Below are 18,615 nucleotides of genomic sequence, written 5' to 3'. Positions count from 1 at the left end.
GGATGAACGGACAGTCAGCCGGCTACAGGAAGTCGGCGCTAGCCGAAAACGAAACCGACGAAGAGCTGCTGCAGTGAACACGACCGACAATCAAGTCGCCTCACAAACATGCACACACTACGCTCATCGAGCGCTTTTTCTTTTCTTTTCACCTTCTTCGTGCTGGCAGGTTCCGCGCGCAAGTTTTATCGTGATCCCAACTCCCTCGAGCTTGTTTATTTCTTCGTGGTTGCCGAGTACTCTTACTGATTTCGTGTTATTTATTTTGTGGGTGCGTTTCATTTGCGCGTTATTTATGTACGACTGTTCGTTCCCTGGACATGTGAAATTCACTTATCCCAACGACGAGCTCGTTGAAGCCGTCCCCAACTGCGGTTGTCGAGTGCACGTAGTTTGATGCTGTGATTTGTGTTTACTAGTACGGTTTTTTTTTTTTTCATCGACGTTTCTTCGTACATTTTGTTTTTATTTTCCTAGTTATTGTGCTATAGTTCAGTATATAGAGAGTTGCAGAGGTTCAGAAGCCGTATTTGTGCAATCATATCCTGTTCTATAAGTACTGTTACAAGTTTAAGGGGAGGTAACAACACAAGAGCGACGAGACGGACTATTGTAAGCACACAAATTTCTAATTTGGAGCGACTACGTTTCCACGCTCGCTTTTATTGATCATTGTAAGTAAAGATGACTGAACATTGCAGGAGGCATGGCTCAGCACCCATTCTCTCTGGTTTCACAGAACCCTAGCTAGCATGCAGCTGCAAAATTTTGCTGTAATCTGAATTCTCAGGGCTATTTCGGTACACCATCTTGCTGATGAAGAATGAGCGCTGCTACAGCGGAACATTTTAAATGTGTTTGCCTTCCATGTTGCGTTAACCATATCTCCAGTTAATCGTCAGTTCTCACATTTAATCAGCCATAGCACTGAAACATCAGTGAAGTACAAATACATGATAATAGGGCAAGCTGTCATAACCTGGGGGCAAATATTCTGGAAGGGGACAGAAGCCAAAAGTGTTTGTTGGCACTATTCCATCTCATCAAGTAGAATACTGTAGAGGCCAACATTTTCTTGCATGCCAAATTGCAGTTTGACTGCCTGCCAAATGTCAGCATTGCTCCAATTGACTCTAGTTACCATTGTCAATGCAGATGTCCCAGTCGCAGCATTGACGCACAGCAATAAGTCGTATCCGTTTAGCAGAACTCCTGTGCATGCCAAATACATCCCTGTGAACTTGTGGCAGATTTTGCAGTTGAAACCTTAATAGCAGTTTAAAAGAACATCTACTTCCACTTGCAAGCAGTTGCCACATTTTATGATGTAGTTTTACCGCTTACCGTGAAGTCGCCCGCTAGTTCAAGAGACGTTTGTGCTTAAACCACTTGAGCACGAGGTTTAAAAGAACACTTGATGCGAATGAATCCACTCGAACGAGCAATTTACACTTCCATAATACCGAAGACACCATTCTCGCTGCAAGATGCGCAAAAAAAAATGGACGAAAAAGAAATTCTTTCTGAAAACGTCACTCTTGATTTGAGGTTTATGCACCAACTCTCCGTGACTTCTCAGATTTCAAGGATGTATGCTATAGCCTATATATGTAACATTTGAATCAGTAAAAATTGTGCTGTCTAAGGGAGCCAGCGGCTTCACATGGCAAGTGTATAAAGAATATTATTGAATATTGAGCCAGTGTAGGAAAAATACGAAAGAGTACATTCGAAATGTGTAGTGACGTCTTAACGAGATGTCAGGGGAATGTCCCTGCTTGATGATTTCTCATCACTTCGAGTCTTCGCCTTCTCCCATCCTATTGCGATGCTACATTAACACTTGGGTGCTACAGCTCGAAACAAAATTTAGAAATGAGAAGACCTTCATTTTGTGTTCTAATGAACCCATGATTGTGAAATTTAACAATAGTTTTCAAATGATTTAGAAGCATAGACTGACTTGCATGTCCCTTTGAATGTTTTTTCCTTGGTATGTTGCGACGCTAGGGCAATTGGAAAATATCACTGCCCCGTTGGTGTATGGCACAGGTCCTTGTGTTCATACTTCTCGCTGGTAGTACAGATATTCGTGTTCCACTGTTGTAACTGTAAAATATGTTTGTGCAATTAAAAGTCGTGAACAGGTTTCAGGAGTTTCTTGTCTTGATAAGGGCCTGCAGTGCCTTCCTGTCCTTTTTCATGCACAGAGCGTGACAGATGCCAGCCCAGCGTCTCGCAAGCAGTTTCAATAATCCAGGACAGAATGACGTACAGTCACCTCGAGCGGCACAATAAACAAGCTCAATGTTGTGGTTGATGACATAAGAAAAACCATTATTTGATACATACTAAAATGTTGCGAGACATCCAGCATTACATCGTCCCCATTTCCCATGCTACCCAGATAAAACATTCAGTAGTATTTCTCACTCGAGGCAGATGGGTGCGCATCCAACTACAGGTTATCTACATAAGTGACATTTAAAAGAAGCGCCGATACATTTTTGTGGTTTTAGTCACGAAACAGTTTCTCCCTTTGGGCTCAGCTATCTGCCACACTCACATAAAAAAGGCACCTCGCTTTCTCACATTTTCTTAAACACTCTGGGCTTGCTACTTTCGTACTAAAGAAGTAATGTTAGGCATATTATGCAGGCATTGTTTGTGATGTGAAAGCAAGAGGCACTCAATGTTAAAGCAAGAGCCATGCAAGATTGAAGACTCTTGTAATGTGCCAGAAGTGCAACAAACTAAAAAAAAATAGAGTAAAAAGGGTATCTTTTGTCCCACAACAATCGTCGACTTGCTAGTGCTTTCTTTCTTGAAATCTCGGGTGATGGCCACTTTCCAATCAAGAAAGCCATGCCACGCTGATAACACGCATGTTGTGGCATGACAGTGCCAGGCACATGGTGATAGTGCAAGGAAAGGAATGCAAGATACGACACCGATTATTATTGTGGGACAAAAAGATGCCCTTTTTACGCTCTGAAGGGTGCACCACGGGCACAGCCTTGTACACATTCCGGGATCAAATGTTTATCCTTGCCATGCACAATTAGTTGAGGCTCGCGCAAAAGTCACCAACAGGGATCTGCGCAAAAGCGTCAACCCATCATGTGCGTCGAGAGAAAACGTGCTGCTATAGAGTGCATGCAAGATTGCACCCGTTTTTAGAGTGAAGGAATGCTTCTCACGCTTAAGAAGATTAGGTACTCAAAGGAAGTTTGAGAACTACAAGATATTATGCTGATGCTAACATTGCTTTCAATACAGCCTGGCAGAGCTTGTGCCTCTTCTGTACCAAAACTATTTGGTAGAAGCATCTTATTCAGACGCTCCTACACTCCAAGGCTGCTTGTCATGTTTTCTGTGGTTTCGAAGGTTGATATAGATTGTGCCCCCTCCGAAAGCTTTCTGCGAATAATGTGGTTTAGCAATGCCTACAGGATCAGAGGCATTTGAATTTGTGAACCTCGCCTTCTTTTGCACTGCCTCTGGCATCGGCCAACCTTTGACTATGCAATCATGTCGTCGCAATGTCACGTTGTGCGACGTCGCACATCTCGGCGATCTGTGATGTCAGGGTGACGTCATCAAGTGGCTATTTTTTGCATCACTCGCTCGTTCACACTGCCGATGCGAGACGCCAGGCAATTTTCAGGTTTGATGAGGCACTGCAGTTGACAGGCAGTGTTCATTGCAACATGATCATTGAGCAGAACAGGAGAGAAAAGCTACCAAGAAGGGTGCCAAGCTGGGCTGGTCAGCATAGCCAGAACACTGAATTGCCTCAAAATATTTGGCACCGTAAAGGGAACAACATCAACATCCAAAAAATGGTATGATGGCGAAGATGGAAGCTTGCGACGAAAAATCAGTAAACAGGGGTTGTGTCGAGCCGACATTTCGACAAACGGACTTGTCGAAATGACGGCTCGACACAAACCCCTGTTTATGATTTTTTCGTCGCAACATCAACATAGACGTTCAACGTTTAAGTGTGTTACTGTTTGTTGCAGTTCAGCAAACTGTAAACAACCAGTTGGACCGACAAAAATCTTTTCAAGTGCAAACATACCGCATGATCCCTCATACGTGTTGCACTTTGAAAATCGTTAACTTCAGTCTGTGCGAAGTAATAATATTGATCGAAGCTGCGAAGTGACTCCACATGTGCACGTATACAAAATAAGTGCTGACAGCAATGAGTCTCGTCGTGAGAAAGTGTGATATGCTGCTGTACTTCCAGTTTGAGGAGACCAGAACAATGCACTGCAACTCATGATTGCAGGTGGATCATGCCCGCTAAAGGGCCTGTAACAGTGGTCACTATTAAAAAGAAGCAATACTTATAGCTGGTTTCGGTATCCCGTAAATGGTTTCCGTGACTGTGTTGCATACGTGAGAATGCAGTACATATGTAGCACTAAAACTCTCTACTTGCGGTTCTACTTCATTCATTAACAAGGACAAAGACATACTGTGCATACTGAGTTTTATTACAACTCTTTATATTGCCACTGCATATTGCAACAAACAAACAATGCTAGACATATCTTTGAGTCTTTAAAAACGTGTCACCATCATTTATGGCAAAAGTAAAAGTGTGAAACGGAAAAAAAAAAAGCATTAACATTAACAAAGCTGATAAATTTGGCAAAATGGTGAATTCAGGAAATAACAAATGCAATGTGTCCACAGCACGAGTAAAAACAAGAATTTGCACACTTTCTCTGATCTGACAGAGGCTGTCTGTAAAAACCGTTGTGGGCTTTAATTTGCAATCTACAGAACAACGTAAATGAGCTCAGACAAACTGAGAACATATATGGCACAACTGAGAGATTAAAAAAAAAAGAGGACTGGTTTAGACCGTTGACATATTGCAGTGGCACTATATCCATCACTTCTTTTTCTCGACGAAAAAAAAAATTAAAAATGTACATGTAGTCTTAAATACACTTACTTACAATTTGCTATCTACAATACCAAATATGTATATTATATATCGACACCAAAGAAACAATCGTCCCTTTGGAAGCTTCGGGGAGAAAGTAGGTGGCGGACCCTGACACACGGTGATTGGCACTGGGGCATTGAAGCTTGCAAGAAAACAGATTTTAAAAATTATAGAAAGTATAAACCATGCGGATGGGGAATGTTTTCCTCAGTCTTCATTTATGTATTTTTTTTTCTTCCTGGCAATAAAACTGACGGCAATGCCTTCCTGAGTGAAAATGTGCAAAAAAAAAAAAACATTACTTCGTGTCAAAGCAACAGAGCCTTGCAATGTCTTCAGATGAAGCAATTAGATAACAATGACGTGGGAAGCAATGGTACAACCTTGAACTCCAATATTTGTATGGGCTGATCGTTCCCCTCCCCCCTTCCGAAAAAAAAAAAATTCTTTAAAATCTTAAGACTCTTGATAAAAAGCTTTTGCAGAGAATTCACAGCCGCGCAAATTCACTAAGAAACGAACTTTATAGGTAACCTCTTTTAGTGGCTGTGAAATAACTGGTAAAAAAAGAAAAAGCAATCCAGCAGCTTTCTTTTAATTTCCTTCCTAACACACCGGCGAAGCAGTCGTCCTTCTATGCTGCCAAAACAAACGTTCGCGCGCTTCCTCGCTGCCCATACGAAAACGCTCTCCCTGCGAGTGTGGGCCATCGATTTTTTAAATAAAACTATATATTCTCTGCACATTGACTAAGGCTAAAATGAAATCTCGCTGTTGTCGCGAGGACTATACAGCTATGTACAATGACGTATTTACACCTGACTGCGATGATTATGAGACACTGACCACGACGCTTGAGCCAACGCTCTTCCGAAGGCTAATAGTGGTCTCCATCGACTTCCGAATGCACACGGGAAGTAGAGAAGCACCGGCGAGATTTGTACACACGCGCTATCAAGTTCAGTCGAACGAGGCGCATGGCAGGCGAAATTCTAAACCTAGAATTCGACCCATTCCAGAATTCGGTTAATGCCCTCACGTGCAATGCGAGCTGCTAAACAAATTGACAGCAAGTGACGTTCCGAAGAAAACGAAGGGGAATAAAAAAAAAAGGCGGAAGGTTGAGCGGGGCCACGACGAGACTGCGACGCTTTTCTTTTAAAAAGATACAGGTACTTCGTGTTGTATGTAGTGGTATTTTGTCGATAACTATTCACAACCCACAGAGAACGCTTGCTTTTGCACCGGAAGAAACAAAACATGTCGAGAGTAGTCTCTCTCCCGTGGCCACACGCACGTCCCTGCACTGATGGCAAGCTCGAACGATTGCTACAGCTTTTTCCGACTGTTAAGTAAGGGCCATTAATAAGCCACAAACAATGTGTTCTACTCATTCTTTAGTTTTTCTTCCCGCAACAGTTCGTAAAAAAACAACATTTTTGTAGCTGCAGGTATTTTTGTTAATCGCGAAAAGCCGGAGCCTAAAATCTAGGTGCAGAAAGAAGCTAATGCCTTTGCCACAGAAACAGCCAATTGGTCAGTCTTGCACCATTATCGGTCTTCCTGCAGCAACGATTACTGCGCTTCTCCATTTCATTTGGCACCTTCCTATTTCGAAACCACTTCGAAACAAGATGCCCAACTTGCGCTATATACGCAAGACTCGTGGAAAGAAGCGGGACTGTAGTTTTAGTTTACCGCATGGGTCGCAGTGGCACTAATGCGTTCTTGCTGACGCCGTGCGAAGAGGCGGCTTCTACAGCACTTTTTTACACAAACTCGTGCACGGCCATCTTGCAGACTATTTTCCCGGCAGCGGCAACGAAACGGAATTGTACGTGGCGGACTAACGTGAGGCACGAAATGTTAAAAACACGCTCGACACCAGCGACGTGACTATGTTACAAAGCGCTTGTAACCCTCTAGGAACGGTTGGGTTTAGGACGAGCAAATTCCACAGATATGTAATACAACCACAGAGACAACCATTCATACATGATGACTTGATTCTTACTTCCTTAAATTAAGAGAGGTGGTGGTGTTTTCGGTGCTCTGCTATGTACATTATGTAGCTAAAAATCTCTCCCCGAACATCATCCCCCCCCCCCTCTGACGATCACATCTGGCACTACGCTATGTACACAAACATGGAGAAAATATACATGTGCACGCATGAGAACACGACGACAGGTAACAGTTTTTTTTCTTCTCTTCTAAAACATGGCACAGAATAGCACATCTCTCATAGCATGGAAACGACAGGCGCGAGCGCCGCATTTGTAGCCCCTTCCCCCCCCCCACACACACACATTTTTCGTCACTCGGGATTTTTTCGTAATATTACATCTTTGGCTGCTCTTCATATGAGCGAAGTGCCGCCGCCACAGCCTTGCATCAACAGGGGAGTGTTTCCGTCTCGGTCACAAAATGACGTAGCTCGTACGGAGCAACCACAATTCGGAAAAGTTATATTATTGCCGAAGTAGGCGTGCCTTTATTTATAACCCAACCTCGCTGCCGCTACCCCTCAAACTATATGCACTTTTTGCAAAATGAAAGAAATTCCACAAAATGATACATCACAGGGAAGAAAAATGGCCTGAACGCAGAAAAATGTTACACGAGTTTGAGCACACCTGCACCAAATTCAGCCACATCGGTAAAAAATATATATATATATATATATATTAAGTCGTCTGCAACATACTCTTTCACTGCAGGCAAACAGTGTTTAATAGTTAACGATACTCGAAAAAGTGCCTCCATTAGTGCAATGAACAGGTTTCTCCACGCGTTCTCCCCCAAATGATGCAAGACTAGTATCCAGCACATTTCAAAAAAGAAATGCATTTCTACAGTTTTTGCACTCATGTTCAAGTTCGTGTGCAGGGAGTGAACACTTCAGGATAACAGTGGCCGGCCAAACCCCGTTTCTACAAAGACCTAGCCACCGGGCAAAGCCGATCGTGTATGGCTCTTGGAGCGCGTAGGAATCGGTATTCTAAACACCTCTTCCGTCAGCCATTCTGTCAAACCGCATTCATCCCATGTATGTGATCATTAACGTAGCCGATAAAAAGTTTCCTACTGAGAACCAACCCGACCACCTCTGTTTCTTCTACTTCAGCACAACGTGGCACAGGGAGCCAATGGTATTTCTTTGCCTGTTTCAAGGGCCAGTGCAGTCAATCGACTGCTTACCTCGGCCTAAGGGTTGGAGTTGAAGTAACATATAACAAAAGAAAGACCTGAAATGACGAGCAGAGTGCTTATCTTCAACTAGAGGTCAGTCGAAAGATGGCACTTTTATAGGTCATTTTGCACCTTTCTTACGTGACTTGCCAATTTAGTGCTACCCCTCAAGATCACCACCAGCAGCCAAATCGCTTGGTCTGCTACTCTTTTTAACGCTTGTCATGCCATCCGTTCTTCAAAAAGTGGCATCACAAGTGGCACTGGCTCTGCAAGCCAAATGCGCTCACAAAACGGGCTGGCCACCGAATGCTCAAGTGTTCACTTCGCCCCATATGCTAGAACGGAGCATCGCTCCGTTTGTGCTGGATACATTGAGGCGGCAAGCATCGCCGCTGCTGCTACACCACTGAAGCCATTGTGGCTGGTGTGTGACGAGCGGGGGACGACGGTTGCGGAGGCCTCTTGCTGCCGACGATGGCAAGGGTCGCTCGGCTGCGCCGCCTGCCCGGCGAAAGGTGGACGTCTGTCACGACGGGCTGCTGTGTGGCAGCTGCGGCAGACGACACGTCCTGTTGACTGACGGAGGCTGGTGTGAGGCAGCATGACTGCTGGGAACCTGCCCCGCTGACTGTTGCTATGCTGCCTCCGTTGGGGACAACCTCTGCACAAAGGAACGATTTAAATGAGCGCATTAATTATAGAGACTTTAACATGAAACGCTGATCAGTTTATATTTACATTTGTTAAATAGAAGCTAGAAAGACCAGTAAAATATATTCCGTTTAACAGGAGTTTCATTAACAGAGAACTGAACAGGGGTGCAAAATTCAAGTACAAAAATAATAATATTAAAGGCAGTTGTTCCATTTAAGGAGCAGTTGTCTTTAAGAAAGTTTTATTTAGTGAAGGTCTACTGTATACGATTATTTTTTGAGGAGCCCAATTGCACTTTTTCTAATCGTGGCTTCGTTATTAGAAGAGCAAATGAAGACAAGTTTCATCCTCCAACTTTCTGCTAAAACTCTAATCCATGACATCACACCGTCATTTTTGTGTTTTACTTTCTCTTTACTTTGAACACATTGACTCATCGAAATTTCTCAGATCTTGCTACGTTGAATCTCTGGCTCCCCTGAAGCACAACATTATGAGTTTTCAGTGATAAAGTATTGTGCAAGCCACAGCAAAAGCCACCAGAATTTCCATGTTCGAGTACCGACACGCCCAACACAGAGCAGTGCTAGGGTGCAGTTTGAAGCCACAAGGACTTACAAAGTTTATGAATATCCATGCCTTCGCTATATTTCTCATGCCAGCTTGACTACCATACTCTTAGCTACCACAATTGGTGTAACTTGAGCAATTTTTATGGGAAACTTTACAAGTTGACCAACTGTTTCAGGAACGTACCTCTGGGCTGCAGCCGACAGTGTAGGGATGCCGAACTCCAGCTCCGTACACTTCGAGGAAAAGTGGAAAAGCCAGAGTCCCGCTCGTCGCTGCTGCCGCCACGTCCACCGCTAGCGCCGCTGCTTTCACTGCTCGCACTAGAACCGCGGCGTACTCGCACGTGCCGGCGTGCGAGGGGCACGGTGGCTGCCCGTGACGGCACCAGATGGCTTTCCGAAAGGGACCGGGCCTGCCCAGTCGCGGACGCTGTTCGCGAGTGGACGGGTGAGGGAGAGCCGCCAGGAAGGCAGGGCCGTCCGGGTGCGATGAGATGCCTCGTCAAATGCCGTAACGTGGTCTGCTCCGACAGGGTGCCGGTTGCTGCCCCCGCTGACCGAGGCTGGAAACTTGTCAGTGTTGCCCGCACATGCAGAGGGCTCGGGTGACTACTGCTGCTGCCGCTTCTGGAGCTTAGGCTGCCTTCTCCCCGACCTGTCGAGGAGAAAACCAGCCGCGAATGAGACATTTGATCAACTTCCAGAGTTTTTTGTACCTAAAATAGGACTCTACTACTAGAATAGCGAGGAGGAAACAGCGCAAAAACGAGACAAAGTGAGAATGACCACACAATTCATTCTTACTTCGTCCCGTTCTTGCGCTGTTCCCCCCTTAGTATCACGTACCAGCTGGCCCTTCAAGACACCCGTCTACAAAAATAGAGTTACTGGGACTTTCTGGTGCACTTGCTTAAGGGGGGACGTGGCAAGTAAAACTAATTTTTTTATTAATGTACTGTTTGTGATGAAATTTGGTGTGTGTATGTGGATGATTGTGAGGATTCCAAATATGAAAACCGTTTTCAAATACCTCTTGTACTTTTTGAGTTACAAGCATAATTATACTAATTAATGCTCTTCACACTTAAAGAGATAATTATTGCTAAATGAAATTATTTTTTCATAGTATTATGTTCCCAAAGCATCAACTTGTGCAAAGAAGCTATTAGTTGATTTTTCTAGTTCTTGTAACCATAAATAAAATTTCCAAAACATGGATGTTGTTTTGCGCACACATCGCAGTAATTATAAAATGTGTTCTAAAAATTTTAAATGATGAGTAAGAAGAGAGATAAAGCTTTATTGCACTGCTAAAGGCCTCCTGAGCCTAGTGCAAAAAACGGAACGACTCTATCAGTCTTTGTTAGAAAATGACAGATGTTCTAGCAAAGGCACATAGGCGAAAATCAAGAGTTGAGAAAACTGACTTTGAAAGTTCACTCTTGTTTGGAAGTTCACAACATGCCTGAAACACTCAGAATCCTCCTGGGCAGTAATCCTGAGATGCTGTGGCCTTGGCCTCTGTAGAGCGCAACCCAGTTTTGCGCTTCTTTGTCGTGGAACAATGCGCCTTTTGAGCCCTCTTTACCCTTTTGGCATCCTTTTCGGCTGCTCGCCGCAAAGAGCAGTCTCCTGGATTGAAGCCCAGTTGAGCAGTGATCTCTTGCAGCGCACTCTTGCAGCCACCATTGAAACGGCAGACTGCATCTGCAACTGCACTTTCCACACTTCGAAGGGAGGCGAACTGGCTCTTGGACTGGAGTGACCAAATGAGGCTGTTCATACTCTCCACAGCGTTCTGGGTTTTTCCCTGCGCACACCTTTCAAGGAGCTCTTTGTTCGAGAGGCGCTTGTAGATTGGCAGCAGTGCCACTCGCACGTGAGGGGGCAGTTTATGTTTGTGAGGCGGCAGCGGCTCTCCCTTGGCCAATGCCTGATTGTGCGGGCACCAGGAGTCAGTCCCACTTGGGCACAGGTTGTGGTGTGGATCCTGGTCTGTGGATGTTACATGGTAATAAGTGGCCATGATGGCCCTCTCCATGCCAGGAACATCGTTGGGGTGGCTCTTAATGGCCCAGCCATAATAATTCGTCAACTTCTTTATCAGGCCCTGCGTCAGCCGGCCTTTGCCACCCATGCTCAGTCCTCGGCCTTTGGATTTGTGCTCATCAAGAAGGTTGCGCAAGGAAGTGCCCATTCTTTTTTTCACATGGTTCACACACTCCTGTTTCTTAATCACCATGTAGCCATACACCTTGTCTTGCGTGAGGGCAAGGTACGTACGGCTGTCACCGTCGCAGAGCACATTGATGTATCGAAGCTTGTACTTGGTAAACGATCTTTCAAACATGATCCTAGCTGCTTCTACTTCCATTTGGCCTGCATTAGCATCGGTGTTCTTTTGGCACTGTGGCTTGTGTTTCTCAAGCCACTCCTCATAGTTGTCGTCACCAGGCTTGGGGCCAACAGCACAGCCTTGGCAGTAGTTGGACAGGACACAGTGGTCCAAGACCAAGCCTGTGTACAGCTCGATTACACAGCCCACGCCAATATGACTTCTGTGCCCCCTCGTCATCCACGTGCCGTCGTAAATGACGTCAATGTTGCCTGGCACTCCTCCTAGGTCCTTGTAAATGTCATGCACCTTCTGTGCACTTTCTGCTTCAATGCGGGTGGCAGCTGATGTGGTGGCAGGGTGGCTGTACTTCCTTTGCAGTCTCTGGTAGGACTTGTGGTGCAGTGCTCGATGCGAAATGTCCATCGCAGAAAAAATGTCATTTATGGCAGATTGTTTTCTGCCAACTGACTGCACAGCCCTCAAAGCACGCACGTTTACCTCAAAGGGGTTCGTTTTTTGTTGCCCGGAGCACCTCGGGGACGACCACGCACTGTTCACTCTGCCACAATTGTCACAAAAAAGTTCCATCCTCGCTGCGAGTCCAAGGCAGTGCGTAGTCTCGAGGCGTATCGACCCTTCGTCGCACTTGTTGCACTTTACTGACGAAAGCAGACCGTTCAGCATCTTCTTATTTACAATGAAGAATGTGGAGTCCTTACCGCCGTCATTTTCGTCGCAGCCTTCGTTCAGAAGCTCGAGCTTCCGCTTTGAAGCGGACTTCGATGCTACGGCATCCAAAACATCCCGCCTTGTCTGCGCCCGCTGCGCGATTTCTTCACTGCTCGGAATCTGGGCCGAAACTCGCGATAGAATGTTCGACGCGCGCACGCCCGGAGTTGCAACGGCTGCCGACGCGGTGCCACCGCAAGCGGGTTCGCGAGAGCGTCCATCACGGTCGACGGCATCCGGCGGTCTGACATACGACGATGTGGCACCTTCCACACTCTCGGCCTCACAACAATCAGCGAAGGGTCTGAGTAGAGGCTCCGTGACGCTTGAAGAGCATGCTCCGTCCGGAACTGCGACTGGGACGGCAGCCGCAGTCGTCTGCCCTTTGTTCCAAGCTTTCCGACGCTTGCCGTACTTGTGGACGCTCCGGAACTTTTTTTGCGGCAACATAGCACCGCAGTATGAGCAAGCACTCAGAAGAGACCACCGATGTAAACAAAGCTTGGTAAAAAAAGCACGCGAACTATCACAAAAACAGCAAACTGGCAAAAAACGAAGCGCACGCCGGATGATTCTCGACACGGCGGCCGCAGATGCGCTCGCGCTTCCAAGGTTGCCAAGGTGCGCGGCGCAGCTTTGACCAGTAAGAGGTCGCGCCTGCTACCACGTGACCCGCGCAGCCAATTGCCGTTCTTCGTTTTCGTTTTTTTACTTGCTCCTCGCGCTTTTATTTTCACTCGGCGAAATACGAGACCGCGACCATCAGGAAGCCGGCTTTCTCCTCTTTCCAAAGCTACCAAAATGGCGGCCCACGGTCAACAACTTGGCGCGTTTGTGCGGCGTGAACAACACCGTTTCAGGGGCTTTTTTTTCGCACTTTTCGGCGACTAGCCTCGGCAAAAACACTATTTGCGGGATTTGTAGCGCACGTTTCGCTGTAATATTTTAGAACAAGGAAGTTGAAGGTCTGAAGATTACGAAAAAAAATAAATCAGAAAATCGCATATTTTGACCAAAATCGGCACTTTACTTGCCGCGCCCCCCCTTAACAAGCACTCTTAAGCTAACTGCACAAGCACTCACGCATTTCGACCTCCACCGAAACGTGGCAGCTACATCCTTGACCAAACCTTACATCCACAGTTCGGCGACACAACAGCACAGCCACTGCACTACCACAGCAAACAATGGGCTGTAGCAACCATATTGCAATGGGAGTTGAAATGCACAAGGGCACGTGTTATTAGCTGAAAGTGGTATGACCCCTTTCCGCTGTTACAGTGGTATGACGGCAAGCTAAAGATAAAATGCTGGTCTCTGGAAAAGTTCGCAAGGGCCCATTCCAAGGTACAGTGGCTGTTTCAGTTGCATAACGGGTGCCAAGTCAGAAAGCACCGGGCTTGATCTCTTGCTAATCTTACAGGGTAAGTCGAGCAACAGCACTAGCATATTCACAAAAGAGCGCTACAGAAATCATATGGCACGCTAGACCAGTTTTATTTTTTAACAAGCGTAGCAATAACCATAGAACATACAAATCACGCCCAATCAAATGTTGGCTTCTCCAACACAGTATGGTCGGGTGCTACTATGCAACGAAAGGATGTTGGATGAAAGACCAAGCAAAATGTTGAAACTGTAGTTTTTATGTCAATTTATTCAATATCTGCCAACTCTGTTCTTGTTAAATATATATATATTGCCATAAATAATTGTAATAATAATTCTTGTCATCATGTACAGGAGGTCCCGTTTTAGTTTCAAGCTACGGGACCTCCTTACAAGTATATCAAAAAGTACACTCAAACCTCGATATAACGAACCTGGATATAACAAAATATCGGTTATAGCAAAGTAAATTAAAAATTGTCTTGCAATAGATATAGCGTTAGGAGTTACCTTCATAACAAGTTTTCAGACATAACGAACTTATTTTTTTTGTTAGATGCAACTTCATTATGATAAGGTCCGAGTGTAATTGTCACCATTTATCAACATGAATACACTGATTCTGAAAGCACTGACCTCGTGCGAAGAAAGGCATTCTGCTTGCCCCCAGAATGAATGTCTGACTGCTCGTGTCCACCTGGGAGCCCAAGTCATCACAACTTTGGTGGCCACTCTCCTTGCTTGAATGGTCTGTGAAGACAAAACACAGAAACGACTGTAAAGGCACGCCTCACTTGACACGTATTTGGCACCACTGCAGGCAAGCTCTATGGCAGGAACCTCAGACATGCGGCCCGCAAACCTCTTGCGTGCAACCCGTGGCCCACACATGACTGTCTTCGTCTTAAATTTTTTAAAAATTCTCTTAATAAGTATGATGGTGAGCTACACAGGCATAATTAGTCCAAAGCAGGGGTCCGACATGCGGCTCACAATGCAGTACACTCAAGCCTCAATATAGCAAACACGAAAATAAGCGATATTTTAGTTATAACGAAATAAATGAAAAATAGTCTTATAATCAATACAATGTTAGGAATAACTTCATCACGAAGTCTCGGATATAACAAGCTTATTTTCGAGTAAGATGCAACTTTGTTATCATGAGGTTTGAGTGTACTATGCAGCCCATGGCACAATACAGAACTCATCCCTTCCCTTGTCACTTCTTACATGAAGGCCCACATAACATTTTTGACTTCAATAAGGTTTTGCACTTGTAATCTTATGTTTTTAAATTGCAACCATGTGACATGCATGCAAAAAATAAGGACGATTTCTATTCTAGTTTTATACAGTATTGCCAATGCGCAAACTTTCTAACTTGATCCTCTTTGCAGCCGCACCCACCCACCACCCCCCCTTTCCAGGGGGTTTGTTGTGTGTGCCCCATTGTGTCGGCTTCATGCAAGGTGGCCCTCCCCTGAAGGAGGTTGCCGAACCATGGTCTGAAGCACTGTTTTTGCAAGCCATCTGATGCAGTCGGCATGTGTTGAAACACGACCATGAAACAAAAGGTAATTAGAGTTGGCATCTAGTATTTAGATGATCGGTCTCGATATATTGTTGGAATCCTGGCACCAAATCTCCTTCAGAAATGACCCGTATATTACAAATGGTACAGGCTTCCTATCACATCGTAATGTTTACTGACAATCTGTACAAGCTACACCCCACCCATTGCTCCTGCTTCCTTCCTTGTCCCAGCCCTTGAGGAACTGAATCGCATGACTGCAGCTCGCTGGCTTAGAGTTGTTCTTTGCAAGAACAAATAGTACAGTGCTCAAATTTTGCTCTTCCACAAAAACAGTTTTTTAACAAAAAAAAAACGAGGGGGGAGAGAGTAAAGAGAGAGAAAAAAATTGGGAGACCATTTTCGTCTTCAATCAAGAGTTGATTGCAATAGCAAAATGCGGCCCCTAGTGCGCCCTTCAACCGCTAAGTGCATACTTATTGATATGTTTTGTTGCACACACACAGTAGATTGTACCAGCACGCGCACATGGATGGTACATACAGATTTTTGAACTAAAGCAAGGATAGCATGGCCTCCATGATATACGCCGCGCGCTCGCCATAAAGAGTCTCACAATGCCTTACAGATGGCAGCACATTATCTAGCGTTTGCTGTTTGCTTGATCAATGCTTCTGGAAAGGCATATGCTTTCTGCTAGATGGGCATAGTTGTTCATTTTTAAGAGCTGTTTGAAAGTTCCTGTGTGTTTTTAGCGGCGATGGCTGCACTATCTTGGCTTTTTTCGACGTAGTTTCATGGCCTCCCAAATCCACCAACAAATCGCCGAATGAGCTCGTTTTCGTCGTTGCACCAGTCAAACGAAATGCGTTAAGTAGACTCCTTCCACTACATGGCATTTATGTAGTGTTTTTTCCCAAAGCAGCTGCAAGTAGCATGGTGTTTTTACGGTAGAACATCTGCTTGCCATGCATACGGCCCGGGTTGGATCCGCAATGGGACCGAAAATTTTATTCTTTATTTTATCTGCTTCTTTCTCGATTTTTCGCTCACACCCAACAGTGCCGATGCGGACGGCAGAATTTCTGCGACACAAGCTTTCTAACGTTATCACATTAATAGTAAGCTAGTGATAGTAGGGTAGTGGACAGTGCAAACCTTCGCAACTCGACAATGATGATTAATGCTGCGGGTCAAATTCCAAAAACCTTCATGCCACACGAGCATTGAGCACAAAGCAACACTCCCGACGCATATTTCGTTCCAAGAGATTGGTAAATGCATTTGCTGGAAGATTTCACGCGCACGAAACATTGTGTAGATAGTTGAACACTTAGCAGGGCATCAACGAAAGGCACTGACAAATAGAAGTGGTATACAGGCCAGGTGTAAACTTTCGACTTTATTTGGGAACGCCAAAGCAAGCCGACATGAATGCACGTCAGCGGATTGAGGGCCAACATTACATCTATATTGCGCTCTGCTTTGGTGTTCCCAAATAAAGCTGGAAGTTTGTGCCTGTCCTGTGCAACACTCTTTTTTGCCAGTGTATTTCGGCACTTACCTGCTAAGTGTTATAGAATGCACTAACTAGCCCAAGCTACAGCATTACTACAGGGTAGATAGTACCATATTTCAATGTATATTTCAAGAGTAATTTCAATTACTTCAACATGTAAGTTACTCTCTTTGCATCCCATTCCCTCACAATGAGGTTCAGCCTAAGCCAGCACTTGTTGCATAGAATCGAGCACCCACCGGAACCCGAGTCGGCACACATGTCCCGCCTCACGTGGATGTCACCGGCGTCGGCCTCAGTCGTGAGGAACGGCTCCTGCTCCGGAGGCCTTCGCAGAGGCTCTATCAGAGGCGGGGCCTCGGGGAGTGCGCTGCAGGGCGGGCGTTGCCTCTTGCGTGTCTTGTAGATGATAAACACCCAGACCAGGGAAGTCCCCACTATGCAGACGACAACCACAATCACCACAATGCCCGTGGTCATGCCTTCTGCGTCGGGACCCAGGGGACCCAGGGAGGACTTGGCTGCGAGTTGCAAAAAAACGAAGTCATGTCAGTGAGGATCAGTTACAAAGAAAACAATTCATACTATGACTAAGCTATCACCAGCATCAATGGTACACTGAGCTGCTTTGCACTAACAATATTCTGACAGTGACTAAAATACTGAAATCAATGATATTTCTACTACTACTGAAGTTAACAAAAGAAGGCGAATGAACTGAGGGACCCTATTTTCATTAGACATGCCTGAGTGAAGGTACCAGATATCAGAAACTACTTATATCCCCTCCTATGCTTTTCCTGGCTTCATTATCTCTTAGCATGAAACTGTCATTATTTATTAGCATGAAACTGTCGATGGTATCTATAGCACTACAATTAGTTTTTGTACAACCGATACCCGGATAATGACTAAACAAACACTACTACACTATCTATGATACCATCGATGGTTTGGCACCACTACGAGATACCCACCTGGCACCACTTTGAGGAGTGAGAGCCCCCTCTCAATGCCCAGGGTGTTGGTCATCTCGCACGCATACTGGCCCGAATCTGACGTCCTGGTGTCGGTGATAACCAGAAGCTGTGCCTCGGCTACCAGGAAGTGGCGTTCGGTGGCAACCAGGGGCACCCCGTCCTTGAGCCAGGTGAGCCGGGGCTTGGGGCTGCCAGACGACAGACACTCCAGCACTGCCGTGTCGCCGACTGCCACCAGCTTGCTTCGCATGGGACGTACAAATGCCGGGGCCTCTGTGGACAGGCAAAAGAAAATTTGTCGGGTGGGGCGGCGCATGTGTACGGGGGGCAGACATTGGTATGGGAGAACGGCCTTCACCATAGGCCCAAGTTGAGCAGTTTTCTTTGGGATTATCGTTGAAATCGTTGCCCCATGCTAACGGTTGAAGTACAGTAGACTTCCTTTAAGACAAACTTGAAGAAACCACGATCATTTGTAAGGCTTATAGAAAGTGCCACCAAAAACCAAAAGCTAGCATGCCAAGTATGCCCAAATATGTTGCTTGAAAGTACTCAATGGAGTACCTACAATGGGAAGTAAAGAAACAAGTAAAGCGTATATTTTGCTCAGCTTGACAAAAGGTACGCTGTCAAGTAGAGTATTTACAATGATCTAACGAGCACTCGATTTTGCAATTTCACAATAAATAAGCTCATGACTGAATTGCCACCACATTTTAACATTAAGACTTTAGCATGA

At 45.4% G+C, this 18,615-nt stretch overlaps 1 protein-coding gene across 1 annotated transcript in view; it reads right to left on the bottom strand.

The window, feature by feature from the left end:
- Positions 1-8,160: 8,160 nt before the first annotated feature.
- The window catches only part of LOC119173873 (leucine-rich repeats and immunoglobulin-like domains protein lambik), a 134,710-nt gene continuing 124,255 nt past the window's right edge, over positions 8,161-18,615 (bottom strand). Inside the window, exons 15-19 of the mRNA XM_075895403.1 lie at positions 17,874-18,149; positions 17,136-17,417; positions 14,480-14,593; positions 9,572-10,042; positions 8,161-8,822 (exon numbers count right to left, since the gene is read on the bottom strand). Coding sequence (XP_075751518.1) covers positions 8,560-8,822; positions 9,572-10,042; positions 14,480-14,593; positions 17,136-17,417; positions 17,874-18,149 — 1,406 coding nt within the window. The 3' untranslated portion in view covers positions 8,161-8,559. The remainder of the gene's footprint in view (positions 8,823-9,571; positions 10,043-14,479; positions 14,594-17,135; positions 17,418-17,873; positions 18,150-18,615) is intronic.

The sequence above is a fragment of the Rhipicephalus microplus genome, chromosome 5, assembly GCF_043290135.1.
Source record: "Rhipicephalus microplus isolate Deutch F79 chromosome 5, USDA_Rmic, whole genome shotgun sequence".
NCBI classification, from domain to species: domain Eukaryota; kingdom Metazoa; phylum Arthropoda; class Arachnida; order Ixodida; family Ixodidae; genus Rhipicephalus; species Rhipicephalus microplus.
Note: the sequence above shows the minus strand (reverse complement) of the source record. Positions and strands in the feature narration are given on the sequence as shown.